At 55.4% G+C, this 27,121-nt stretch overlaps 1 protein-coding gene across 10 annotated transcripts in view; it reads left to right on the top strand.

Annotated features, from left to right (window-relative positions):
- Nucleotides 1–490: 490 nt before the first annotated feature.
- The window catches only part of Ulk4 (unc-51 like kinase 4), a 236,615-nt gene continuing 209,984 nt past the window's right edge, over nucleotides 491–27,121 (top strand). For 3 of the 10 annotated variants that reach the window (XM_060385048.1, XM_060385047.1, XM_060385049.1), the window contains exons 1-16: nucleotides 491–903; nucleotides 2,646–2,828; nucleotides 5,621–5,720; nucleotides 6,249–6,388; nucleotides 8,075–8,237; nucleotides 9,378–9,479; nucleotides 9,960–10,043; nucleotides 10,999–11,074; nucleotides 12,470–12,562; nucleotides 13,916–14,037; nucleotides 14,186–14,255; nucleotides 16,929–17,025; nucleotides 17,886–17,990; nucleotides 20,216–20,276; nucleotides 21,611–21,792; nucleotides 23,170–23,216. In XM_060385048.1, coding sequence (XP_060241031.1) covers nucleotides 2,691–2,828; nucleotides 5,621–5,720; nucleotides 6,249–6,388; nucleotides 8,075–8,237; nucleotides 9,378–9,479; nucleotides 9,960–10,043; nucleotides 10,999–11,074; nucleotides 12,470–12,562; nucleotides 13,916–14,037; nucleotides 14,186–14,255; nucleotides 16,929–17,025; nucleotides 17,886–17,990; nucleotides 20,216–20,276; nucleotides 21,611–21,792; nucleotides 23,170–23,216 — 1,580 coding nt within the window. In that variant the 5' untranslated portion in view covers nucleotides 491–903; nucleotides 2,646–2,690. Of the gene's footprint in view, nucleotides 904–928; nucleotides 1,462–2,645; nucleotides 2,829–5,620; nucleotides 5,721–6,248; nucleotides 6,389–8,074; nucleotides 8,238–9,377; nucleotides 9,480–9,959; nucleotides 10,044–10,998; nucleotides 11,075–12,469; nucleotides 12,563–13,915; nucleotides 14,038–14,185; nucleotides 14,256–16,928; nucleotides 17,026–17,885; nucleotides 17,991–20,215; nucleotides 20,277–21,610; nucleotides 21,793–23,169; nucleotides 23,217–27,121 lie in introns of those variants that run through there. The other 7 variants (XM_060385040.1, XM_060385046.1, XM_060385045.1 and 4 more) reach the window with 4 other exon arrangements.

The following is a 27,121-nucleotide window of genomic DNA, read 5'->3' on the forward strand; positions in this document are numbered from 1 at the left end:
CCAGTTTAGGGCGGAAACAGTAAAATGGTTAAAGATGTGAAGCCCTGGGACCGGGCAGAAAGAACATCTGCGGGGCCTGGCAGGCTGGGGTCTGCGTCCACACTGCGCGCCCTGACTTCAGGGCCCGATCCGTCGTAACCGGCCAACCGGCTCCACACGGGACGTTCCTGAAGAAGCGGAGCGCCCACGCCCCTGCGGGCATCCTGGGGATGCGTGGAGGGCCCTGCCCCGCCAATCTCCGGCCACTTCCGGTTCACCCCGGAGGCTTGGCCAACCGTCGCCCTGCATCCCCGGCGCCTGCGTGCTGCCATGGGCACGGGAGGGCGTGCAAAGCCCAAAAGGTGCCCGCCTGGTGCTGTCCCGTCATTCTTCCCGGCTCAGTCCTGGGATCTTTTTGGAAAAAATGCGCCGGCCTTACGGTCGGGAGACGGTGTGTCCCTGGACTCTCACTTCCGGCCACCGCTCAAAGGGCCGGAAGCGCTCCGCCAGTCAACATCCGGGTCTCTTCCCGCCCTCTGTGTGTTGTCATGGAGATGGGATGGCGGCCTTCAAACCCCCAGGGATGCTCGGCGAGCAAACCTGGAAACTGTTCACTAGTCCCAGCTCTTTCCAACTGCCAGTCTCCCCTCAGGCCAAGGAGATCATTCCAGAAGTGGCGTGAGGTCCTCAGTGTCGCTGGAAGGGCGGGCAAAGATGCTCACTCACCCACTTCCGGATTTCTGCATTAGTAGCGACCAGCCAATCAAGGTCCCGCTCCTTTTCCCGCGTCTCGCAGGTTGCCATGGTGACGCAGAGGGCGCATCCACGCGTCCGGAGGAGCTGGTCAGGTTTTCGGGTACCTCTGTTCCCTCTGTCCAGGCTGCGGCAGAGTGCCCGGGACGCGGGTCCCCTACCATCGTGCAGGTGGGTGGCAGCGGAGGATCCATCCCTGGGGGCATCTCTGCCTGCCCCGCTCATCAGACAGGGAGAGGTGACCCTGGCGCTCGTGCTTCCCTGACCCTGAGATGAGACGCCATCTCCTTCAACCCTTCATGGCTCGGGATCGCAGCTCCCGCTTGGCTGATGCCCGTGGTCCAAGCTGGGTACGATGGTTTGAGCCTCCAGCTTGGTTGACGTCCATGGCCGTACTCCTGTGATGGTCACGAGCACCCAGCTCGATGTCCATGGTCCACGGTGGTTATGACGGACACGAACCCCAGCCTGGGCAATGTACATTTCCTTGCTGTTTTGAAGCAGCTTGCACTGGAAGATGCTCGCTTCCTGCTTTAAGCTTCCTGTTGCCTATAGGGTGGGAGAAGGATTCCAGCAGAATCCAGAAGGAGGGACAGCTGCTGAGTTTGCCCGCCCTGCCCTGCCATCTTTCCGTCCCCAGGAAGGGTTAGTTGCACTCAGAGCAAAGTTAAAGGGCCCCAAACTCAGAAGCTTGTAGCAACTTGCCTAAACTCATGCTTTTTAAATCAGGTTGGTTTGTTTGTTTGTGTGCATGTGCGCGTGTGCATGTTGGTTTTGGAGGTGGGCGTGGCGTTTGCTGTAGCCAATCATCAGTAGTTGAGAGGCACTCGGTGTGGGTGCTGGGAACAGAGCTCAGGTCCTCTGCAAGAGTGGACTGTATTCCTTGTGGCTGAGCCATCTCCAGCTCTGGAAGCTGTCTTCCCTCTGTTTCCTTTGCTGTGAGGAAGGGTTTTCAGCTGATGCCGTTTGTTAGTTCACATGAGCTATTGAGCTCTCTCCTGGAAGGGCCTGCCTCTGCCTGTAGCTTAGAATGTTCATGCCTCACTTTCCCAGCAGTTGCCGCCTCAGGTCATGTATTAGCATCTGTGGTCTGTTAGTGGGCTTAACTTTGTAGAGTGAGAACCGAGGATCCCCTGTGTGCTGGCTAGTGTCTCTGGAGAGGAGGGAGCCTGGCTGCAGGCAAGGCTGCAGGGCATTTTCTTAATTAGTGATTGATGGGGGAGGTCCCAGCCTGTTGTGGGTGGAGCCTTCCCTGGGCAGGTGGTCCTGGGTTCTATAAGGAAGCAGCTGAGCAAGCCATGGGGAGAGGCCAGGAAGCAGCATCCTCCATGGCCCCTTCGTCAGCTCCTGCCTCCAGGATTCTGTTCTGTTTGAGTTCCTGTTCCAGTTTCCTTCGATGATGAACAGTGATGTGGAAGTGTAAGCCAAACAAACCCTTTCCTCCCCAACTTGCTTTTGGTCATGATGTTTTATCAAAGCAGTAGAAACCCTAAGACATGGGGCTACAGAGTAAGACCCTGTCTTGAAATAGAAAAGGATGGAAGGGAGACTGAAGCCATGGCTCAGTGATTAGGAGCACTGGCTGCTCTTCCAGAGGACCTGTGTTTGATCCCCAGCACCCACACAGTGGCTAACAGTCACCTGTGAGTCCAGTTACAGTGGACCTGGTGGCCTCATCAGACCTCATTGGACACCAGGCATGCATATGGTGCACGGACGTGAATTCAGGCAAACCCCCCATATAAGTAAAATAGCAACAAGCGTCTTGTTTTTGCCCCCCCCCCCCCGCTTCTTTATAAGCACAGCACAGAGAGCCTCTCAGCACTGGTGGAGTCGGAGTCTGCAGTGTTGTTTGTATGTGCTGAGACCCAGGATAGCCTGACTTGTCACCGTCATTTCTGTTTACTTCCCAGGAGCTGGCGATGCTGTTTTACCATATATGAGCAATCGACCCAGACATGGAAAACTTTGTCCTGTACGAGGAGATTGGCAGAGGAAGCAGGACCGTCGTGTACAAGGGCCGTCGGAAGGGAACCATCAATTTCGTGGCCATTCTTTGTACTGAAAAGTGCAAACGGCCTGAAATAACCAACTGGGTGAGTCCGGGGCATCTCTGCCCACCTGGGGGCAGCAGGATGCCAGGTGATGCCTGCATGTAATCCCAAAAGTCTGGGGCCGGGAGGACGACTGGGAGGTCAAGGCCAGCCTGGACCGCTTATCCAAAGCCTGTCTGAACAAGACAAGGGATGGGGTAGAATTGGCCTACTGCATGCAAGGCCCCGAATCCCATCCTAAGCATGCCAATACACAGGTGGCTAGATAACAGAAGCCAGTGGGCATGCTGTATCCACAGTCAGTTTCCCACCCTGGATTGAGGGCCCGTCTCTGTCTGCTGTTGTCGGCCCTGCGTAGTGAGCAGTGACCTTGCCAGCTCCTTTGGTTTCGGTGCAAGGGCCCTGCGTAGTGAGCAGTGACCTTGCCAGCTCCTTTGGTTTTTCGGTGCAAGGGGATGTAGAATAGACATTCACTTTGGGAGTTGGTATGTGAGGAATTGCCGCCCACCTGATGAACGCAGGCTCTATCCCTGGGGCTTACACAGCGGAAGTGACCTCCACAGGCCTGCTCCAGCATGCAGCCCCACGCACCTGCAGCATTCCTGTGGACACCACCGAGTGTTAGGACTGTGGGTCCGGGGGTTAACCTTGGATCGCCAGGCTTGGTGGCAAGCACCTTTGCCCACTGAGCCGTTCTGCTGGCCCAGTGTGTATCCCAAATTATAGGAACACATTTACCCTCATTCTGTGGGAAGGAATGTGCTCTCGCTGCCAGCGGGTTTTTTGAGTTAACTGAGCCTGGAGGCTGGGAAGGCATGCAGAGTGCCCGGCTGTGCTGAGCGTCTTCTGCTACAGACACAGGGTGAAGGCGCGATGACAGAAGACGAGAGCCTTGACCAGAAGGACAAGAAAGGGCTTGCTCTGTCTTCCCAGCTTTCTGGCTGCCTGACTAAGCACAGATTACACTCTGTGCTTCTGTGCCCACGGTGGCAGAGTGGGCTCCTTACGTCCCCACTGCTCTGGGTTTTGTCTGTGTAAGCTAGGTTTGCCGATGGTGTCTGCTGAGGTAGCCCAGGCCGTATTCCAGAGGCCTCCAGCCTTCCAGCCTTCCCTCCCAGTCTGCAGATATGCCCTCCTAACGGTACAGATTAGCCTGGCGGGTTTGGAGTGTTGGATGAAGAGAGCCTGAGTCCCTCTGTGAGGCAAAGCTGATGTTTTGGACATTAATAAGTCATGAGGTTTGGACGGAGAGCAATGGTTTGGTTTGGTTTTCTGTTTTGGCCTCTGGACAGATGAGTGGCAATGCCAGTTACTGAGAAGGTAAGAAAGCATAGGAGATGGGCAGGTTTGATTTTTATTTCAAGGAGCCTGTCATCCATCCAGTGGACAAGAAGCACATTTGGGACAGAGATGTAAATTGTCGGGTCACAGTGAGGAAAGGTAGAAGAGGCCTGGGTTCCTCCATTACAGCTTGAAGGGATGGCTAGAGACCCAACAGCGGGGAAGAGGAGATGGAGAGAGATCGTGGGTTAGCAACACTGGCAGCACTGAGGTAGGCACCGGGGCCACTGGCTATAGCTACTGGGCTCTTTGGAGCTGCTTTCTGCATTCCATCTTGCTTCTGTCTGCTGGGAGGAGGAGCCTGATGCAGCTGAGGAGGAGCACAGACCCAGGGCACTCGCAGTGGGGCGTCAGGCTGTGACAGTGGGACCTGGGCTGTCAGACAGTGACAGAGATGCAGGCTAAGGTAGACGTGGGCTGGGTAGCTGAGGTAAAGGCTGAGGACTTGGGGTGGGGAGGTGACTGTCGAGGCAAGGCTTCAGTGGAGACGACTCTCTCACTCTCACTCTCTCACTCTCCTGTGAAGAGGGAACAGAGGGAGGGTGGTGTGTCCCTGAGACTGCGCGCCTGTGGCAGCTGGTCCCGGCCACCATCAGCTCCACCCTCCATCCTCATGCCTGGCCCTGTGTTCCAGGCCCTTCTGCAGTCCCTTCAGCCTCACCTGCCCCAGCAGTTTGCCAGAAGTAGAGGAAGAAGAGGTTTTCTCAGGGTGACCTGGTGTCCTGGATAAAACCCCTTTGGAAGTGTCTTGGGAAATTGCAGCCAGTGATAACACATTGCTGGTGTCTGCAGAAGGCGGGGAATGTGTTCCAGCTCAGCACAAGGCTGCCTTGGGCTATCCAGGCCTCTCTTACTAAGAACATAGGTGAAGCGGATGTCAGGTCAGCCACCAGGAGCCTTGGCAGACTCAGGTGCAGCTGGAGGGGCAGACTCTGTAGACGGGTAGGGATGTGCACAGCTGGGCCTGGTGGCCTGGTGGCCTGGCCTGGGTGTCTGGGCAGAGGTGAGACCCACAGCTCTGCAGTCAGGGACAGGAGGGGAATGTCTGGGGCGTGTTTTGGGACTCTATATTTGATTCTTTTCTCATTCTTCTGTGTCTACAAAACACCTGTGTGTGTATGTGAGCTCTGAGACAGTTTACTGTAAAGGAGACCTCGTGCCCGAGTGATCTCAGGGCTGGTGAGGCTGAGCCATGTTTGTGTTGATGTTAACACACTCAATGCACCTTTAGGTTGTGGTGTTTTCAACCTCCGTTGGGACGTAACACCATTACAGCACTGCAGAGCATCCCCCATTCCTCAGCAGTGGTGGCCATTTTGATGTTACTTTCACCACTTACCATAAGTAGGGCTTTGCTGTTAGTGCCCGCACACTGTTAGCCTTCCGTGTGTCTACTCCTGAGGACCAGCACTTCTGATGGTTGTGAATAAACCCCACAGTTTGTCTGATTTTACAGTCACAGTTAGATGCTGAGTGAATGTTGTGTTTTGTAGGTCCGTCTCACCCATGAAATCAAACACAAGAACATTGTAACTTTTCATGAGTGGTATGAGACCAGCAATCACCTCTGGGTGGTGGTGGAGCTGTGCACAGGTAGGAGCATGAGTGTGAGCCTTACTGTGCAGCCTCCAGACATGGTGGTGCTAGCTGGAGGGGGAGGGTGATGGAGGGAACGGGGGTGATGGAGGAGGGAGAGAGTGATGGAGCGAGGGTGATGGAGAGGGTGATGGAGGAGGGAGGGAGTGATGGAGGGTGGTGATGCAGGGGGGATGATGGAGGGGGTGGGGAGGAGGGAGGGAGTGATGGAGGGCGGGAGTGATGGAGGGCGGTGTGGAGCGAGGGTGATGGAGGGGGTGATGAAGGGGGGATGATGGAGGGGGTGAGGAGGAGGGAGGGAGTGATGGAGGGCGGTTATGGAGGGTGGTGATGGAGGGGGGATGATGGAGGGGGTGGGGAGGAGGGAGGGAGTGATGGAGGGTGGGAGTAATGGAGGGTGGGAGTAATGGAGGGTGGTGATGGAGGGTGGTGATGGAGGGGGTGAGGAGGAGGGAGGGAGTGATAAAGGGCGGTGATGGAGGGCAGGGGTGATGGAAGGTGGCTGATCCGAGCTCATTTCCATAGGTGGTTCTTTAGAAACCGTGATCGCTCAGGACAAGAACCTCCCGGAAGATGTGGTGAGAGAGTTTGGGGTGGACCTGGTCACTGGCTTGTACCATCTGCACAGGCTCGGCATCCTCTTCTGTGACCTCTCTCCTGGAAAGGTGAGTGCTGGGCTCTGACTCTCTACTACTGCACATCTCAACTCCGAGGGCTTTCTTTGTCTCTTAAGGGCTGAGGCGGGAGGAATGCCATAAGTTCCAGGCCAGCCTGGTGTACATAGTGAGTTCCAGGACAGCCTGGGTTACAAAATGAGACCCTGTCTCAAAAAAACAAAACCTAACCCCCCCTACCAAACAACAACAGCAAAAAACCCTATACTGTTTTTAATCTATTTTTGAAAACAATTTAAAAATATAAAAACCTTTTAGTTCACAGCTAAAAACAGTCGTGGATGTGGGCTTTGGGCCCGAGGCTGTAGTTGTGTGGGACATTTACTGAGGTGAAGTGCAAGGCTTTCAGGGAGGGTCTGCAATGTAAAATGCTCTATAAAACCGATGTTGGAAAGAGTTGGGCAGGGTGTTGTTTCTGACAATAAAGTTTTATTGACACACTGCTGCACCTGGGCCTGGGTGTTGTTACCGGAGGCTGCAGTTTTGAACAGCTTTGGAGCTGTGGGGTTAGGACACACGGGATTATAGTCTGGGTCAGAACAGGTCGGTCTCCTGTAGGTCACCAACAGGGAGGCTGGTGGCGATTTTCCAGGCCGCTGGGGTGGGTTGGCTGGCATCCGTGGTGAGGATCCGCATCTGAGCGAAGGCTGACCTTAAATTGCTCCCAGCAGAAGGCCTCCAGCCCTGTCTCTGTTGTCCTGCTGCATTTTCAGTGATGTGGCTAACAGCGAGGAGCTTCCTGGGCTGGCTCCAGCAGTCCACACTCAACTTCTGGTCACAAAGGGTGCTCGCCAGCTTGAGTCAGTCCCAGCCCTTTGCCTGTGAGATTTCTGTGAATCCCCACAGAGCTGAAAATGCCAGGGGCAGGGGGCGGGGGCGCCCTGCCCTCCCTGCCATACAGTGAGAAGTGGGCTCCGGGGCTGCCGTGCCCCCAGGTCAGGCAGTGGGGAGCAGGTGACTTGGGCTCAAGTCTGTGGCCAAGCACTAGCTGTGGTCCCTCAGCTTAAAGCCCTATGCTTCCTGTCCTTTCTTGAATGGCACCCGGTAGGTGAGTCTCCAGATCTCACTCGCCTCTGCGGGGTCCAGGCCCACATACCCAATGCTGTGCACTTCATAGAACGTGTGTGTGTCAGAAAGCTCCCCCCCCCCCAATAGCTTTGATTCACAGACATTGTGGGTTTAGAGCTCAAGGATACAGAGGGCTGGCCATCCTTACCTTATACTTTATCTTCATCGTGCTTAGCTTTCCACAGCCCAAGGCTCCCTGGGGGCTGAGAAGGGGCATTCGAGAGCAGACAGTGTCAGCTTTGATTCTATTGTTACTGAAACGTCCATATTGGCTGTTTTTTTAATTTTTTGGTTTTGTTTTGGTTTTGGTTTTCAAGTTTCAAGACAAGGGTCTCTGTAGCCCTGGCTGTCCTGGACTCACTTTGCAGTCCAGGCTGGCCTCAGACTCACAGAGCTCTGCCTGCCTCTGCCTCCCAAGTGCTGGGATCACAGGCGTGCACTGCAGTGCCCGGCTCCATTGGCTTCATCAAAGCATAGTGTGTCAGCATTTTTCTGAGTTGTGGCAAGGCAAAGAGGCTGCAGCGCCCAGGCGCTGTCAGGCCCCTGCAGAGACTGGCGTTGGGCCACAGCCTGTCCCTGAAGACACTGCTTTTCCTCCCACCTTCACAGATTCTCCTGGAAGGGCCTGGGACACTGAAGCTCAGCAATCTCTGCCTGGCAAAAGTGGAAGGGGAGAGTCTGGAGGAGTTCTTTGCTTTGGTGGCAGCAGAAGAAGGAAGTGGGGACAGTGGAGAAAACACGCTGAAGAAAAGCATGAAAAACCGAGTCAGAGGTGGGCGGGCCATTCTGCCTCACGGCTCGCTCACACGCTGATGAGAAGCATGACAGCGGGTTCTGGGGGTAAAGCAGCAGCATCCTTGGCTTGAGGTGGTGCTGTGGCGCTGATGGTCGTCAGGAGAGGTCTCTGACACGCGGGCACATTCTCACCACCTGCCAGGCCAGGCCTGGTTCACTCAGCTCATGCCCGGCACACACCGACGGCTCCTTCAGTGTGCTCAGCCCTGGGGTGCGGCTGCTCTTTGCAGTCCAGGCAGATCTCAGGGCATGTTCTTGCTGGGGGTGGAGAGGGGAGGAGTGGACCGTGAGATGGTGCCAGCAGTCTCTGGGGTACTGTGCTTAGGGCTAGGGTGGCTCAGTGAGTAAAGTGCTTGCTGAGCGATCAGGAGGACCAGAGTTTGATCCCCTAAAACCCAGGCAGAGAGAGCCAAGTGTGGCTGTGTACACCTGTGATCCCACTCCAGGGGATTGGAGATGGGGGCCTCCCTGGAGCTTGTGAGATGGACAGTCCAGTCAAACCAGTGAGTTCCAGGTTCACGAGGGACCCTGTCTTAGACCCTGTCTTAGAAAATAAGGTGGGACAGTAGAGGAAGCCACCAAATGTCAGGTCAGCCTGTTTCTTTTTTTTTTTTTTAAATAGAGATTTATTTATTTATCCACTATGTATACAATATTCTACCTGCACGTGTGCCTGCACGCCAGAAGAGGGCACCAGATCACATTATAAGTGGTTGTGAGCCACCATGTGGTTGCTGGGAATTGAACTCAGGACCTTTGGAAGAGCAGACAATAGTCTTAACCTCTGAGCCATCTCTCCAACCCTACCCCTGGCTTCTACCTTCATTTGATACGCATGCATTCTTACATGCATTCTTGTGTGCACACACACATACACACACAGCGGGTGTGAGTATGTGGATATGTGGGCATGTCTGTGCCATAGTGAGTGGAGGTTGGAGGGCAACTTGAAGCGGTCTCTCCTAATGTGTGGGTCTGGGACTTGAACTCAGGCCGTCAGTCTTGGCGGCAAGCCCTGGCTCTAGCAATTCTGTCCTGTGGTCCTTGCTGCCTTCCCCATGTCTTCCCATCTCAGCAGCTCTCTGTGCTGGAAATAACTCTCGTCTTTGCTCCCCAGGCTCTCCGGTATATGCGGCTCCGGAAATCCTGAAGGGGGCTGACTTCTCCGTCGGCAGTGACCTCTGGTCTCTGGGCTGTCTGTTTTATGAGATGTTTTCAGGTGACAACCTTGGTCCATTCCAAAACCAAACCATACTAACCAAGAGCAAATGACACAAGTAGTGTTTGTGAGTGCTTGCCCAGCCAGCGTCTTGAAACTGGCTTTGGACCGTTTTAGTGTACAGCAGCTTCCACTGAAGTGCTGCTGTGAGGCTGGCGGAGGCTCTCGAGCACTCGGGAGTAGCTGTCCTGTAGTGTTGGAATGTCCCCCCTACTGAGGAGTATGTAGAAAGTCTCCTGTGCTTGTGAGCTAATGGTTCAGGTGTGTGAGGGCTGATTGGGGCCGACCCTTGTGAACTTGAGTGTTGATTTGGAAAGTTAATTTTGCTCTCCAGAGGATGGCAGTACGTGGCCTGGTGCGCTTGCCGGGCTCGCAGTAGTTAGCGGTTGCCTTTTCCCTCCAGATTGTGTAAGTCTTGTGTTTCTGACAGCGCAGTTCCCTGGGAATACCTGCAGTGACTGTGGGTTCGTGTGATTTCAGGGACTCCCCCCTTCTTCTCAGACTCAGTGTCAGAGCTGATGGAGAAGATTCTGTATGAAGACCCGTTGCCACCGGTCCCAAAAGGTAGGTGAGGAGCACATGTAAGCACCTTCCCTGACAGTCACCCCAGGCTGTTCACCGTCACAGCCGCAAAGCTACATCTGACAGCAGCTTCCAGTCAGTACATTTTCCTTCCTGTGTTTGACACTGAAAGCGAGGTGTGTGTGTGTGTGTGTGTGTGTGTGTGTGTGTGTGTGTGTGTGTGTGTGGTGTGCGTGCATGCTCGTGTGTTTATTCTGCTCCCATGTGATTGTTTTGGAGTTGCTTCTTGGCAGGAAGAATTGGGATATTTCTCAGTTCTGCTGGGGAATCCAAACACTTCTGTGCGGCTAGGGGCTCACGGCACAGTGCTTATCCTCAGACTGTGCCACAGTGCCCAGCGTTTGCTCTGCTGCTCCTGAGGTTGCTGTCCTGGCCGCAAAGGGGAGGTGACCCCAGTGGATGGCCCTCTGAGCATTCAGAGGTGATTCCAGCACGTGGCCCTCTGGGCGTGTGGAGGTGACCCCGGCCCTCTGGGTGTATAGAGTGACCCCAGCAATTGGCCCTCTGGGTGTGCAGAGGTGACCCTGGCCCCCTGGGCACCACGAGTGCCACAGCAGGGATGGCTCCGCCGTGTTTCACTATTTGTTATTTCTCTGTGGAAGCGGGGAGCTGCCACAGACTGCAGTGTGTTCTAGGGCAGAGCTGGTGAAGTTAGGACGCCTCGGGGAGCCCGGTGTGAGTGCTTGGGCTGGCACCCCCAGTGCGGTTATTTCAGGGAATGTTCCTGGGGAGCTGAGACGGTGAGTGTGCATGTGTGAGATGGGGGTCACAGGCTTGTGTCTCTGCCCTATGACTTGCTGGCTGAGTGTGGTCAGTGGCTTCCGTGCTGTCTGTAAAAACATCGTAAATGCCTGGCACTGCTGCTTCAGACGCTGCCAGCGGATAGTGGCACCAGGCTTCCCTCACCACCTCCATTTCAGAAAATATTTGTCCACAGATTCTTCCTTCCCCAAAGCATCGTCAGAGCTCATTAACTTGCTGGACGGACTACTGCAGAAGGATCCCCAGAAAAGGTACCTGTAGCTGGTGGGCGTGGGTGTGGCCTCTTTCCTTTCACATGGGGGTAGAGTTTTTCTCTTCCCCTCCTCCCTTCTTCCATCCCTCCCTTCCTTTTTCCTTCTTTCTTCTTCCTTTCTCCTCCTTCCTCCCTTCCTTCCTTCTTCCTTCTTACCTTCCTTCCTGCCTTCTTTTCTTCTTTCTTTCCTTCCTTTCTTCCTTCTTCTTCCTTCCTTCTCTTTAAACAAGAGTTTCACTATGTGGCTGGGTGGAGTCCTCTCCAGCCTCCTGCACTGTGGTCACAGATCAGTGTCACCTGTGTGTCCCTCTGTCAACTCCACCTCCTTCCTCTCTATCCCCAGGACTCTCTTTCTCTTTCCTGTAACCTCAGGATGTTGGAGAGAGTGTCTTTTCACCGGGATCAGCTCCCTTCAGTGTGGTGTACACATTTAGGTACTAGTGAGCTGAGCTCCCTTCGGTGCAGGGCGCACACTTACACAGTAGCGAGCTGAGCTTCATGGAGATGCTCTGGCCAGTGCCAGAAACCAGGCAAAGCGAGTGAAGGGGGAAGGTTGAGCTGGGCTCACACTCGAGGAAGGGATGGAGGCCATCGTGGTGCGCTGGCCAAGTGTGTCAGGAAGCCACGAGCAGACAAGGAGTGGGCTGTCCCCACCTCCCATGACCCACTTCCTTCAACCCAGCCCCACAACCTGTCTGAGCAGCCCTCAGCAGGGAGAGAGTGCACAGACCTGTCTCTATGGGGCAGCTCATGTTAAAAGCTGACAACTGAGACAGTCACTCAAGTTTTGGAAGATGAAGGGCAACAGAGCTGGGATGTGGTAGTTAGTGAGAGTTCCTTAAGGCTCACTGGAACCCAAGAGCATCTTCCTTAGGCTCCATGGAGTGTGAGTGTGACGCTGTTACTTTTGCTCTGTAGCTGTTACAGGCTCCAGTGTCCCTTTCTGTAAGAAAGGCCAACGTCACCCTGAAAGTGTGACTGCGTCAGTTGCAAAGCTAGTGTTCACAAGAGGGTGAGCTTTGAGGTTTACAGTGGTGGGGTCCAGGTGTTCACAGTCAGGATGCTCACAGCCAGGATGCTCACAGTCAGTCAGGATGCTCACAATCAGGATGCTCACAGTCAGCCAGGATGCTCACAGTCAGCCAGGATGCTCAACGTCTGTCAGGATGCTCACAGCCAGGATGCTCACAGTCAGTCAGGATGCTCACAGTCAGTCAGGATGCTCACAGTCAGTCAGGATGCTCACAGTCAGCCAGGATGCCCACAGTCAGGATGCCCACAGTCAGGATGCCCACAGTCAGGATGCCCACAGTCAGGATGCCCACAGTCAGTCAGGATGCTCACAGTGCGCGTGGTCAGGCCCTCTTTGGTGAGCGCCACCTCTGTTTCCGAGGCTGTCGTGGGAGGAAGTCCTGCAGCACCCCTTCTGGAAGGATGCGCTGCAGAGGGAAGATGCCGATGTGGGCTCCGAGGACTGCAGCTCCAGGTAGTGTGACCATGTGCACGTGTGCCTGCCATTGTGCTGTTCCCACGTGGATGCCGCTTCAGGGCCATCAGGACCTCGGCAGTCACGTAGTCGCTGCTCCGTGTGCTCCTTTTCTCTGGTCAGGGCGCTAGTGCACCAGCTACGGCCTGGCTCACCCGAGCACCGGGAGCCTGCCTTGTGAGTACACAGCGGGGTGTGTTGGCCCTGTCCCGCCATGAATTGTGCGAAGATGTGACTCGGGCTCCTGCTGTGTGGAAAGCCCAGGACCAGTGTGTGACTCACTGGCATTCATTCCCCTAAAGATCACGTGAGAGAAAAGGCAGATGTGATGGAGTCGCTGTCACCGAGTGCAGAGGGGTGTGATGACCTTGGCTTTCCTGCTGGCCTTCCACGCTGTGTGCACAAGTGACCCTAGGTCAGGAGGTCCAGAGCCCTGAGGATGTGGCACTCAGTGTGACTCTCGAGCGTGTCCTGCAGGCTTTCGTTGGTGTTTAAACTCTGCCTGGGGCACTAGCGCCGAGCAGGCGTTGGCTCCCTTCCCTTTGCTCCCTGGTGCATGGCTGCTCTGGTTTCAGTCGCGCCAAGTTCCGTGTGTTGTGTGGAGAGGTCGGAGCTTGTTGACTGAGCATCGGTGACCCAGCGTGCGGCAGCCGTGCTCTCATCACAGTGGGCTTCGGGGCTGCACACACTTAGCAGCACGTACACTACACCTAGGAGAAACTGAGGCGCTCCGGTGTCAGCAAGCCAGGACGGCTCTGACCTTAGTTGTTTATCTAAGTGTGTGTGTGTGTGTGTGTGTGTGTTCTGTTTGTATGTATGTGCTGTGTGTGTGTACGTGTGTGTGTGTTCATGTTCTGTTTGTATGTATGTGCTGTGCTGTGTGTGTGTGTGTGTGTGTGTGAGCGCGCGCGCGATGTTCCTGGGGTTGTAGCTATGTGCCAGGGGAGGCACTCCCGTCTCAGAGCATCAGGTGGTCAGTCACCCTGCTGTCCCCAGTGGCAGTTTCAGAGTTTGCCAGCAGGAAGGTGAACTGTCCCCTCCATGTCCGCCCTCACTCGGGGTCTGTGTGACAGCAGCAGAGCAGTGACCCTTATGCTTACTTTTCATGGCCTATGGCCTTTGACCTCGGCCAGGTGACAGCGGGTGCTATTGTTTTTTCCTATGGTGTCCGCACGTCCATCTGTCTGTCTGTACACCTCTAGTGTGGCTGTTGGGCATCTTCGCTGGGCTCACTGCAGCTGCTGGGGGAAACCGTGTTTGCCTGGTTCTGTGACTCCCCAGGATAAGACACACTTGTGTGCTGTGTGCAAAACCGTGTGGAGTCTGAAGTGAGTGTGTTGGTGATCTCTCCAGCAGCAGAAACGCCATGGAATGTTCTGGAGCTCACGACCCCACCAGGGAGCTTGTGCAGAGCCCTCAGAGTGCACAGAAAGGGCAGAAGGGGGCGCCTCGGCTCAGCCAGTCCTTCCGGCTAGGTAAGGCCCGGCTGGGGCCCTTAGTGCTGTGGTCCTCCCAGAGCTCCCACCCAGCCTGCTTTCTTCCCATGTCTCTGTGGGTCACTCTGCGCACGGCGATTTCCGTGATTTTTGTCCCCTTTGGCTAACACACTGCTCTTCCGCACAGACAACCCGAGTGAGCTTCGGCCCAAGACCACCGTGGGGGGCCAGCTGAACGAGTCCATATTTCTTCTCAGGTACGTGCAACCTGGCGGTGACAAGAGGGAGGCCTGAGGCGTGTGTGTGTGTGTGTGTGTGTGTGTGTGTATGTGTTAGAGACAGAGGGCAGCGTGCATGCCATGTGCCACCTTCACACAACAGAGGAATCTCCATTCTTTATCTTCTAAAAATGGTGCATTTGGGGCTAGAGAGACGCTCAGTGGTTTGGAGTGCTGGCTGCTCTTCCAGAGGACCCGGGTTCAGTTCCCAGCACCCACACGGTGTCTCACAACTGTCTAACTCCAACTCCAGGTGCCAGACGCCCTCTTCTGGCCTTTGTGGTCCTGCACTCATATACCCATATATGTATAACTTTAAAAGCTGCTGATTTTTTGTGTTTTTATAAATATTAAAAGCTTTTCTCTTGGAGCTTCATCCTCTGATAAACATGACTTTAAAATTGTAGAAGTCTGTGGGTGGGGGAGGTGAGCGCCGAGAGCAGAGGTGAAGCTGGGAGAAAAAGCACACTGCAAGGTGCTGCTCGGTGCTCTGGCTCTGACCTGCTCCTGTGCCAGGGTGTGGTCAGGCCTGAGTCCCTCTCCCTCCTGGAGGCTGGAGGTCCCATCTAAACAGACTTCCTGCGGCCCTCTCCAGTGGCCTGATGTGAATTCCACACCTGTGTTATTTACAGCTGGGGCTGCCACAGTTGGTGTGGCCGGGGCAGGGGCTGGGGCTGGCACCATGGTTGGTGGCTGGATCATTGGCTGTGCCGGGAACCCGTCTCTCAAGCAGCAGCTCTTCTCTGCCATTCTAGGCTCCGCCCTGTCTGAGGCCATGGGGAAGTTCTGTTTGATGGTTGACTTCCTCATCCCCTTCACCATGTGAGGCTCCATGGGGGCCCCCAGCTGTCCCTGCCGCTTTGACTCCATGCCAGACCTGGTGCTGGAGTGTGCTAAGCTTTACCATTAAACAGCAGCGATTCTCTAAAAATATTAATAATAATAACAATTCAGACATCCAGCTCTCTCATTTGAATGAGGTTTTCTCGGAAGGACAGGTTATGTCTGTCCTTGTTTGTTTGAGTCCCTCTTCCTCCCTCTTTTCCTCCCTTCCCCTCTCCCCTTTGCCCTCCCTCCATCAACATCCACGTTGTGTGATGCCACTTGTGACCGACGCCTCGTGACCTACGCCTGCGGCCTGTGTGTTGTATTCTTGAAATACATTGTATGTGGGACACATGCCATGTTTATAAGCATTGAAAGAATAAAAATGTGTGTGTGTACAACCAGCTGACTGAGTGATTAGGGGCAGTGTGTGAACACTACCTCTCAATACATGTAGTGTCTTGGGGTGTGTAGGCTGTCCTACTGGCTGAGCATTTCCTTAGAATGCACAAAGACCTGAGGTCAACCTCGGTGCCATAGCAGAGACAGAAAGCCTTGTATGGGGGAAGTTTTACTTCATTTGAATCTATAATACGTTAAAATGTCTTGACCTGTTTTGTGCATATTTGGGTGTAAAGTATGGTAAGTTTACTTTGTATATATTTTGGGCACTTTAAATTGTCTGTTTTAGAACCAATATCTGGTGTGTTTGAAGTTAAGACTCACCCAGTGAGTGAGTAAACAGGAGGTGGGATGTGATCCGTGGGGACGGGAAGGAGGTAATTTAAGCAGACTCTGATGAAAGGGAGGATTTTCAGTGCGAGAAATGGAGACCAGAGATGGAGGAGCTGCGATCAGGCCGGACGCATCACGCCGGCAGACATTTGCACAGCTGCATCCCTGGCTGCCTGAGCACGCTCAGAGAGACGGGGCGTGACCTTCAACTGCAAACACTCTATCCTTTATGGACCATTTCCTGTATTTCAGCGTTAATCCTCCCCGTCCCACCAGGCAGCCAAAAGAGAATAAAATTCATATTTTAAGGTTCCTAACCAGAAAAGATTAATCCACAGTTATGCTGCAAACCTTAAGGAAAGTCAGCTTCCTACCCCAGTGGACGTGACAGCAGGAAGGCAGGCCATCGGCAAGAAGGGGCTCAAGACCACGCAAGAGGGGTGGTGGGTGTGCACATTCCTGAAAACGTCCTCATAGAAGCCGTCATTAGCAGATGCTGATGCCTGGCACGGTGGGCACACCTGTCATCCCAGCACTCAGGAGGCAGAGGCCGGCGGAGCTCTGTGAGTTGAAGGCCAGCCTGGTCTACAAAGTGAGTCCAGGGCAGCCAAAGCTACACAGAGAAATGCTGTCCCAAAAAAACAAAACCAAAACAAAAAACCCAGATGCTGACGACACATTAAACATGTGGCGAATATTTTTAAAAATTTGTATGTAACACGTAATCTAGACATAAGTAAAGGGTTACCCAGAAAACTACCTGCAGACAGGGCCAGCGAGAGGCTGAGCAGACAGAGGCGTGTGCTGCACTCCGGGGAGACCCGAGCCTAGGGAGCACCAGCTGTGCTGAGCCACGCTCAGACCTCCACATGTGGGAGTGGTACACATGCCAGCACGTTAAAAGAAGCAGCTGCAAAAATTACAGAACCATTAAACAGGTCTCGAGCTGTTCATATGCTGAGCATCTGCAAGTGGCAGATCCCTGCCGTCCTCCTGCCGTCCTCCTGCCGTCCTCCTGCCGTCCTCCTGCTAGGAGAGAGGGAGCGAAGGCGTCGTTTCTGTGGCCGTGATAAGCTGTTGTGTGTTTTTCAGCTCACGGCCCACTCCGAGGACAAGTGCCATGGTGGAATTAAGTCCTGGAGAGGGGGAGGACCCCAGCTCACCACAGAAGACCTCTCCTTTCCCCAAGGTGAGCCCCTAGGGATTCATAAAGCATCACAGACACGTGAGCCCTCCTGTGAAGACGCCATTGACCACACTGCCTCACCACCTCCTCGTTTCCTAGGACGGGGTCCTGGGAGGTGCTCGAGGTGGGGTGTTCAGTGGATTCTATCAAGGCTTTCCTGGACTCCCAGGTTGTGAGAACACTATCCCAGCCAATCAGAGAACGTTTAAAATCATCCTACAAGGAAAGTTGCAACTGTTTGCTGTCCTCACACTCCTGCCTGTCCCGGGTCTCCTAAGTGTGCCTGCTCTGGACATGTCAATGGAAGTATAGGATGTGTATTCATTAATTGCTTTATTGTTTGTGTGTGCGCGTGTGCGCGTGTGCGCGTGTGCCTGCGCACGCCCACAGACCCGACGCGCGTGTCCATGTGTTGCTGTTTAGGCCTCTAGAAGCAGCACAGCGCTTCAGTGAGAACGTTTACACCCTGGAATGTAACTTTGTGAGCGTCCAGGAAGACAGAAGTGGTGGCGTGTTTTGTGGATGAAGGATGGGGCAGGGCCCATCCTAAGCCAGGCCCAAGCCAAGCCCTGTCAGTGGTGAGAGTGTGGGTGTGCCTGGCCGGTCAGCAGTGAGAGCATTGGTGTGCCTGGCCGTTGCATTCCGACAGTTTTCACGTGTGAAACGGGAACAGCACACGCAGCTGAGGGTTTTTGTGAAGCCCGGTCTGGCCGATGGAGCCCTGGCAGTGGGCGTGTCAAGGAGGTCTGGCCAATGGAGCCCTGGCAGTGGGCCTGTCAAGGAGGTCTGGCCAATGGAGCCCTGGCAGTGGGCCTGTCACAGTCCGTGACACATGCAAAGTGTGGCTTATGCTCTCGTTGCAGCTGCCGATCGGGCAACTGAGCCAGGGGGCGCTGGCCTCCCAGATGAGGGAGCTGATCTACACGGACTCCGACCTGGTGGTCACCCCGATTCTCGACAACCCCAAGGTGCAGAGAGGTGCCCGCCCGGCTGTGCTGTGAGCGTGAGGGGGGTGCGTGTGCCGGGGAGTGGGATAGCTCTGCCTCACTATCTCACTCATTTCCTCAGCTGCTTGTCCCGTGTGCGCTGTCCCATGTCAACTGTGTGCGCTGTTCTGTGTGCTGTCCCCTGTCCACTGTGTGCGCTGTCCTGTGCTGCCCCATGTGTGTTGTCCTGTGTGCGCTGCCTAATGTGCTCTGTCCCATGTGCACTGTGTGAGCTGTCCCATGTGCGCTGTCCCGTGTCCTGTGTGCTCTGTCCTGCGCTGTCCTGTGTCTCATGTGTGCTGTCCCACGTCCCGTGTGCTCTGTCCCACGTCCCGTGTGCTCTGTCCCACACTGCCCTCTGCTCTCCCTTCGAGGGCACAGCCCTGCAGGGTGCACTTCCGTCCTGCTGGTCACGTGTGGAGGAGAGCCACCAGCCTCTAAGCCCCACACTCAGCTCTCAGCCCAGCTGTGTGGACAGAGTCCTGGCAGGTCAGGTCACTGGGATGTGGCGATACAAGAGCGGGCTCACTGATGGGCAGGCGCAGGCCGCCCGTCTCAAATGGCCTCTGCGGTGATGGGGACACTGCATGGCCTGTGCTCTCGGTTCCCGTCATGCCCTCTGCTTCTGGAACAGCCAGGCTCATGGGCATTCACCGTGGAGCGCGGTATCGGTGTCCCTGCTCGCCTTCGTTTTATTCCCAGCCCCACACACTCATCCTCTACCTCCCGCTCCGGGTTTTATTCTTTACGCTTTTGTGTTTTAAAGCGTCTTTTCCACACTCATCTGGGGGAATTTCCCTCGCTCTCATCTGGGAGTGTGTTCATGTCCCAGACAGACGGCCTTTGCCTTGCACAACCATCTCCCTACAGGTGTCACACTATGGCAGCCATCTTGGTTTTGCTGGGCTCCGAGGGGACCAGTGGCCTTGCACAGTGGCCTGGGACTCTGTTGCTGGAGGGCTCCTTTATTCCTTACCAAGTTTTTAAATCTAAATATTCTAAAGCTCTGTTTTGAAACTAAGTTTCGAGTCAGGAGTCGGGAGTCAGGCCTGCCCTCTCCACCTGGCCGAGGCCCGCAGTGGGCAGGTGTCAGCACGGGCTGACCAGCACTGCACCAATTTTACCTGCTGGGCCTCTGATGTCCTGTTTGCCCGAGGCCCACCTCACACTTGGCTGCTTTCATCCCAGCCGTCTGTCCGTCTGTCACGGCCGTGACATGTCCTGGGTTTTCCTGCCTGTAGCACTTGGCTAAGTGCTGGTCGGGTGTTCTGTGCAGCGTCGTTAGTTGCGATTTATCCGGGGATTTGTCGTGGTTGGAGCAATGTGGGTTAGACTGTCACTTTATCATTTCTGTCAAGGATGTCTGTCTGTGAGGGCTGAGGAACCGCACACAGCTCTGCAGACCTCACACACCCTAGCGGCTGGCCAGCTCTCAGGGTGAAGGGCTCCACGCTCCTGCAGTGAGCCTCGTGATTTCTCAAGTGATGTTTGTGATAAACTGTTGACACGTCTTCCCTTCTCAGAACCAGCCGTCCAGTCCTCGCTGTCCTTTCACACCTGCCCAGGCACGTCAAGACCCCAGCGCCCCTCCCCCAGCTATTCCCAAGACCCCAGGCCTCCCCAACCCCATCTATTCCCAAGACCCCACCCCTCCTCTCCCAGCTATTCCCAAGACCCCAGCCCCCCTCTCTTCCCCTCCCCAGTTATTCCCAACAGAGCACCCGCCTTCCACCCTTCCCGCTGGCCCTGCCCAGGGTACCCCAGCCTAACAAATTGCTTCTTCATTATTTTTGAGCAGTGTTTCTCTGAAGTATCTGTCTAGAAGTTCATTTCGCCTCTTTTGAATTGTTCAATGGTAAAGATTTTATTGTTAACAGGTGTTTGCCTTGTTTTCCAGTCAAACGTCTGTCTGACAGCGTCACCTGCTTCAAGAATCTGTATTCACGTCTTTTAATCTCATGCGACTGTTGAATTCTTTTCCTTGCTGGTGCTCTGAGATTCCAGGGTCTGGCTCTGTAGCCCAGGCAAACCTAGCCCTCCTGCCTGAACCTCCCAGGGCTGGGCACGGGGTGTGCCCCACACCCAGCCTGTATCCTGTGATGATGGTCAGGTGCCTGATTCTTCTTTTCTGGCCGTGTCAGTCTGGGTTTGGTGAGAGATTGCCATCACAGGGAGAAGGCTTCTCAACAGTGTTTTTCCTGCCACAGATAATGAAACAACCTGCAATCAAGTTTGATCCAAAGATCTTGCACCTGCCGGCATATTCTGGTAAGGCCACGCCCCTCAAGCACTCCGGCCGTGCACACGGATATGAACATGAACGTTATTTCTGCAAGGCCTGACTAGCGTTTCCTCGGCACTGCTTTCCGGTCGAACATGCACAGCGGGGGCCGGCCGCACATGCAGCTTGTCCAGCTGTCGACTTTTCCTGGGCTGATGCCCTTTGTGGGTGGGGAAGCTCCTGGGCCGCGGGTTGGCTGGAGGGTCCGTGCCCTTCCCTGGTAAAGCCAGTGAGATGTCTGCGATGCTGTGAGTGGCGGCAGCCAGAGGACCTGGCATTGTGTTCGAAGGACCAGGACAGTGCAGAGCGAAGGACCAGGACAGTGCAGAGCAGGGTTGGGTCGCTCACCCCGTGGGAAAAGGGGCGTGGCTCACTTCGTGGGGTTGGTGTCTGAGTACAGATAGCTAAAGGCTGCTGGTTCTTTCCCTTCAGCCGGTGAAGTCCTACCTGGCGTGACCGTCAGGAAGTTAGGTGTACCATGGGTTGATCTTTTTTGGTGGGCTGGTTCTCTGCTGTGGCTAAGGTGCCTTGTGGTTGGGACTAAGTTCACAGTAACAAAACAGATGCAGGTCTTCAAAGGTTTGTGCAGGCCAAGCTCGCCCTGATGAGAGCAAAAGCGGAGCCCAGGGAGGGGTGCTCCCCAGGGACCGGAACACAGCAGAACCGCTGTGTGGCTGCACCAACAGCCTTTACGTGTGAAAACCCAGAGTCACTCAGCCCTTCCCCGAGAGCCAGAGAACATTTGTAAATTCTGTAAACGAGTCTGTCTGTAGACAGATAAGCTGAAGCCTATACATCTCCATGCATTTCCGGCATTTGTTTTGCCTGGAGTTCCAGGTTTGGCCGGCCACCCTACTGACCTGGCTATGTTTGACATTATCAGACTTGTAAAAGTGTGTGGAGATGGGTGTGGACATACCTGTGTGTGTGTGTGTGTGTGTGTGTGTGTGCAGGTGCATGTGAGCACAGGGCTGGCCCCCAGTGTTATGGTCTTCATTGATCTGGAGCTCAGCGGTTAGGCCAGAGTGGCATGCCTCCCGAGACGTTTGTATGCGGACTCTGGGCATCCAGCGTGTCTCCATGCCTGGAGGCGAGCTGTGTCCTGCTCTGGGGCATGGAGGGACCGTTATCATCATCACTGCCCTAGCTCAGTCTCCCACGGTAGGGCACTGCCTGCGAGTGCCCCTCAGAGCGGCAGGCTTGCCACCATCTCTGTGGACGCCTTCACGAGGGTTCCTCGTCCCGGCTGAGCTGTGTTCTGTTCATGCAGCATCTGCTCAGCCTTTCCAAGTCACACCGCTCACTCCCCCCCCCCCCCCAGTGGACAAGCTGTTGGCTCTGAAGGAGCAGGACTGGAACGATTTTCTGCAGCAGGTCTGCTCCCAGATCGACTCCAGCGAGAAGAGCACCGGGGCGTCGCGGGCCAAGCTCAACCTCCTGTGCTATCTGTGCGTGGTGGCCACGCACAGGGAGCTGGCCACCAGGCTGCTGCATTCCCCGCTGGTAGGTGCTGGGCACACCTCCTGGGCCACTTCCCCTGCAGTTGGCCGCCATATTTCAAAGACACTTAAACAAGGCCCCGGGGTCAGCGCACTAGTGGAGGGGTTCCTTAACGTGCCCCACAGAGTTCAGCGGCCAGCACCGAGACAATGAAACAGTAAACCAAAGCCTGGAACTGTTTTGTAAGGAGCTGGGGGCTCAGGGCCTCACATGGGCTAGGTGGGTGCTGTGCCACTGGGCCACAGCTGGAGCCCGAGAGTTTCTATCTGAGCTCAGTCCCCACACCTGCGCTGACCTCCTTCTCTAGCTTAGTCAGGTCCTCCTGCCTCATCTTCCAAGTAGCAGAGCTTATAGGCCTGTGCTACCAGGTCCAGTTGGGCACACTTGTAATTTGATTTGGTTACAAAGAAAAAGTGATTTGTTTTCTTCATGAAAATTATCCTCCGGGAAGTTCCTGAAAATTCCCTGCTCTCCTGCCTGCAGCAGCTGTGTAGCTGGTGTGCTCCAGCCATGGCCTTTGGGTGCTCAGTCTGCCATTTCCGCCAAGTGTTAACGGCGGCCACCGCCCACCGCCACTGTCTGTGACCAGGAGGCGGACCTCGTGCTGCCGTGGACTCGGGTGGCCCGGGCGCCTGTCCTGGCTAGCTGGACACGCGCCAAGGTGTCTGGGGCTAAAGGACATAGGGCCTTACAGTCCCACTTTCTGTTCTGGGAGACTCACTGTTGGTGGGCCTCCCTGGTAACCGCCGGGCATTTGGGCGAGCCCTCCACCAGCCTGAGCCCATCGTCCTGAGGGAGCTTCAGTTCGTCTTCTCCTGAGTCGGTGTGGAGGTTGTGGGGGTATCTGTGGGGGAGGAGGAGTAAAATGTCAGAGCAGTGAGTAGTGGGGCAGATCTAAGATCGTGTTCTTATTTCTTCTCAGACTGATTTTATTTTAAATTGTGTGTGTGTGTGTGTGTGTCTGCGTGCGCCTGTGCACCAGGTGCTCTTGGAGGGCAGAGGAGTGTGTCGGATCCCTTGGAGCTGAAGTTAGAGGGTCAGTGAGCCTGGGTGCTGGGACTGGGACTGGGACTGGGCCTGGGCCCTCGTAAGGCTCCGTGCCCAGTTCTGAACTTTGTTTACATTACCGTGTTAGCACACTGGCTGAGTTTGCCTCTGTCAGTAATTACCTCTGGGAGGGAGTCTCACCTCCTGGGGTGAATTTCTCTGCTAATTCAGACTCCGCTTTGGGTGCCTCTCCGAGGCAGAGATAGAGGGGCTGGTGTGAGTGTGCCGCACGGTGGGGGCACCCTCACCTGCTCGAGAAGGAGGGGCTGGAGTGAGTGTGCCGCACGGCTCTGAGTAAAGCTCACCTTTCGATGTGTTCTTTTTAAATCCCAGTTCCAGTTGCTTATCCAGCACTTGCGAATAGCTCCTAACTGGGACATGTAAGTAACACGTGTCGTTTACAGCAATTTCTTTGTGGTTTTATACTTATTGCTGCATACCTCTTCGTGAGCACTGTCCCTAAGTCACCAGGTGCCCCGGAGGTCCACGCAACTCAGCACTGCCTGGCTCCCTGGCCAGGAAGCCCGTCACTCCTAGTGTCAGTCATGAGATCGCCCCGCCTTTCGTGTTTGCTGCCTACATCAGCCCTGTCTTCCTGCTGTAGCAGGATCACCCGATGGGGTCACGGAAATGGGACTGTCCTGTTGTCATGGAAACAGATGCTCTTGTGTGGACGCTCTGGGCTCTTCCCAATGGCGGGACCTGATCACATAGGGAGCCGTTTCCTGAGCCTTCTCTTTCGAGGCGTGTGTGGGTGCAGAGTGGGCTGGGACCCTGACTTGGCAAATCGTATTCCCTGCCGAGCCTCAGTGTTCTTATCTGTAGAGTGGGGGCGTCCTCACCTGCTCCGTGGTAGAGACAGAGGGGCTGGTGTGAGCGTGCCGCACAGTGGGGGTGGAGGGAGGCTGGTGTGAGCGTGCCGCACAGTGGGGGGAGAGGGGACTGGTGTGAGCGTGCCGCACAGTGGGGGGGGAGAGGAGAGGGGGCTGGTGTGAGCGTGCCGCACAGTGGGGGGGGAGAGGAGAGGGGGCTGGTGTGAGCGTGCCGTACAGTGGGGGGGGAGAGGAGAGGGGGCTGGTGTGAGCGTGCCACACAGTGGGGGGGGAGAGGGGGCTGGTGTGAGCGTGCCGCACAGTGGGGGGAGAGGGGGCTGGTGTGAGCGTGCCGCACAGTGGGGGGGGAGAGGAGAGGGGGCTGGTGTGAGCGTGCCGCACAGTGGGGGGGGAGGGGGGCTGGTGTGAGCGTGCCACACAGTGGGGGGGAGAGGGGGCTGGTGTGAGCGTGCCGCACAGTGGGGGGAGGGGGGCTGGTGTGAGCGTGCCGCACAGTGGGGGGGAGGGAGGCTGGTGTGAGCGTGCCGCACAGTGGGGGGAGAGGAGAGGGGGCTGGTGTGAGCGTGTCAAACAGTGGGGGGGAGAGGGGGGCTGGTGTGAGCGTGCCGCACAGTGGGGGGGGAGAGGGGGGGCTGGTGTGAGCGTGCCGCACAGTGGGGGGAGAGGAGAGGGGGCTGGTGTGAGCGTGCCGTACAGTGGGGGGGGAGAGGGCTGGTGTGAGCGTGCCGCACAGTGGGGGGGAGAGGGGGCTGGTGTGAGCGTGCCGCACAGTGGAGGTGTCCTCACCTGCTCCAAGGGAGGCAGAGATGGGGAGAGGGGGCTGTTGTGAGCGTGTCAAACAGTGGGGGGGAGAGGGGGCTGTTGTGAGCGTGTCAAACAGTGGGGGGGAGAGGGGGCTGGTGTGAGTGTGCCGTACAGTGGGGGGAGAGGAGAGGGGGCTGGTGTGAGCGTGCCGTACAGTGGGGGGAGAGGAGAGGGGGCTGGTGTGAGCGTGCCAAACAGTGGGGGGAGAGGAGAGGGGGCTGGTGTGAGCATGTCAAACAGTGGGGGGGAGAGGGCTGGTGTGAGCGTGCCAAATAGTGGGGAGTCTGTCTGTCTGATCTGGTTGCTGTCTGTCACCTTGCAGTGGCTGGCAGAGGTGTGACCGTAGTTTCTCCTCCGTGCTGCTGACTGTGCACAAGGCTTTGGAGAGTTTATCTCAGCGCTGTTGTCCGTGGTCTAGGGAGCCAGGCTGCAGGGTGACAGCAGAGTTTTCACAACCATGGACACCTCTGCTGCTTGCTGGATGTTGGTTCCTGGTCTGCAGCGCCCTCTGCTGACTCAGCGTTTCTATTTCTTTTCTTTTTTGTTCGCAAGCTTTTAAAGCTCCCGTTTTCACAAACACAGGTTTCTTTCCACTTTTATGACTTACAGTAAACCTACGAGCCTTTAAAAACGTCCATTATTCAACTGTCCTTGGTGTTTTTTCCAGTCTTTTACACTGACCACTGGGAGTGTCTACCTAAGTACTACAATGCCGTATTTACATTTGAACTGCAGTGAGGACAAACAAAATCTGTGTATTTATAAAGTGAAAAGCTCTATCAGAATCCTGTTCGCTGGGAAAAATGAGGGGAACAGGCAAGGGGTCCCCTAGAGGCCACGCGCGCTTTGGGGGACTGCAGTGTGGGGCACAGCCAGCCGGCTCCAGCGCGCTGCCGGGCCATTCTCCTGGGAGGTATGGATCATCCTCACCGAGCTCTGAGCACTGAGAGGTCTCTGGCTAACGCTTGGAAGCGGGTCAGAAGCTCCTGGTGGCAGGGAAGTTGGCTGCGGCACCTGTCCGCACTCGGCCTTCACATCTGTCCACACGGGGGCCTTCACGTCTGTCCGCACGCAGCCTTCACTCTGTCCACATGTGGCCGCCACACCTGTCCACTCAGGGCCTTCACGTCTGGCCACAGGCAGCCACCACGCCTATCAGGTGTGTTCCACCCCTGCCATAACCACGCAGCCCCACAATGCATCTCTGCAGGGAAGACTTTGCCGGCTTCAGCGTCTTTCCAGTCAGGAGGCTGGAGAGCCCGCTCTCTCCTGAGCGCCTGCTTCACTCCTTGTTCTTGAAGGTGGGGTCACTCGGCTTTTGTGGTCGAAGCAGCTACAGCACCAGGTGAAGAGAGCGCCACGCATGCCCGTGGCGATGGCTCTGTTCCAACCACCTCTCTCCAACCACCTGGGGCATGTGCCAGCCACAGCCCGCCAAGCTGTGGGTAGTGCCAGGAGCTTCGGTTTTATTCCTTTCAAGCACTGTTTAAATACCATTTTTACTATTTAAATTAAAATTCTTTTGCCAGAAAAAGGTTTTTTAGTGGTTAGAATTTTGTTTTTTAGTTGTACATGTGGCACCCGGGGAGGCAGAGACAGGCAGATCTCTATGAGTTCGAGGCCAGCCTAGTCTACACATATAAAAACAAATAAAACCAAAAATTTGTTTTTGAGGCTGTGTCTTCCTGAGCTTCCCAGGCTGGCCTCGTGCCTTTTGCCTTCCTGAGTGCTGGAGTTAGTTGTGTGCCACCTCGCCCAGCATGGACTCTGGGTGAGGCCGTGGGTGGACAGTGGGCCGCTCTCTGCTGGCCTGATCGTTTCCTTTCAAATGCTACTTTCAGATTTGACAGCTTTAATCTTAGTTTTCCAACTTTGTTCTCCATGTAGGAGCACAGACTTAATAAGGCCTGCCATGATTTTATGTGTCTGTTCGCCCATAACAAACGTGTTTTTAATATTATTGAGGCCATTTCCCACCTTCCGTCTCTGCCCCCACAGCACTGGGATTACAGCTGTGCACATCACCACATCTGGCTTTTACGTGGGTGCTGGGGATTGGAGCTTTCAGTGGCGTGGCTGGGTTTTCCTCTGAGGCTGGCATCTCCTTTGCTCCTGTCTTAGTTACTTTTCTAATGTGTGCTAAGACACCATGACCAAGGCAACTTTTTTCTTTTGTTATTGCATTTATTTATTTTTTTTAAACTTTTTTATTTATTACTTTTGTTTTTGTTTTTCAAGACAGGGTTTCTCTGTGTAGCCCTGGCTGTCCTGGACTCACCTTGTAGACCACGCTGGCCTCAGACTCAAAGAGATTCCCCTGCCTCTGCCTCCAGAGTGCTGAGGTTAAAGGCATGTGCCACCACCACCTGGTGACCAAGGCAACTTAGAGGAGAGAGCTCATTTGGGGCGTCCATGTTCACAGGGTTCGAGTGTGCCCCTCATGGCAGGGGGCGTGGCCTTAGGCAGGCATGCTGCAAGACGGCCTGCGAGCTGGGCCAGACCTGGGGTGTTGAACCCACCCCCGTGGCCCACCTTCTCCACTAAGGCCACCCCTCCCAGTCCTTCCCAGACAGTTCCAGCAACCAGTGACAGAATATTCCAACATGGCCTGTGGGAACCTTCTCGTCCGGACCACCATGAGCCCCTTC

Source organism: Meriones unguiculatus, chromosome 6 (assembly GCF_030254825.1).
Source record: "Meriones unguiculatus strain TT.TT164.6M chromosome 6, Bangor_MerUng_6.1, whole genome shotgun sequence".
Lineage (NCBI taxonomy): Eukaryota > Metazoa > Chordata > Mammalia > Rodentia > Muridae > Meriones > Meriones unguiculatus.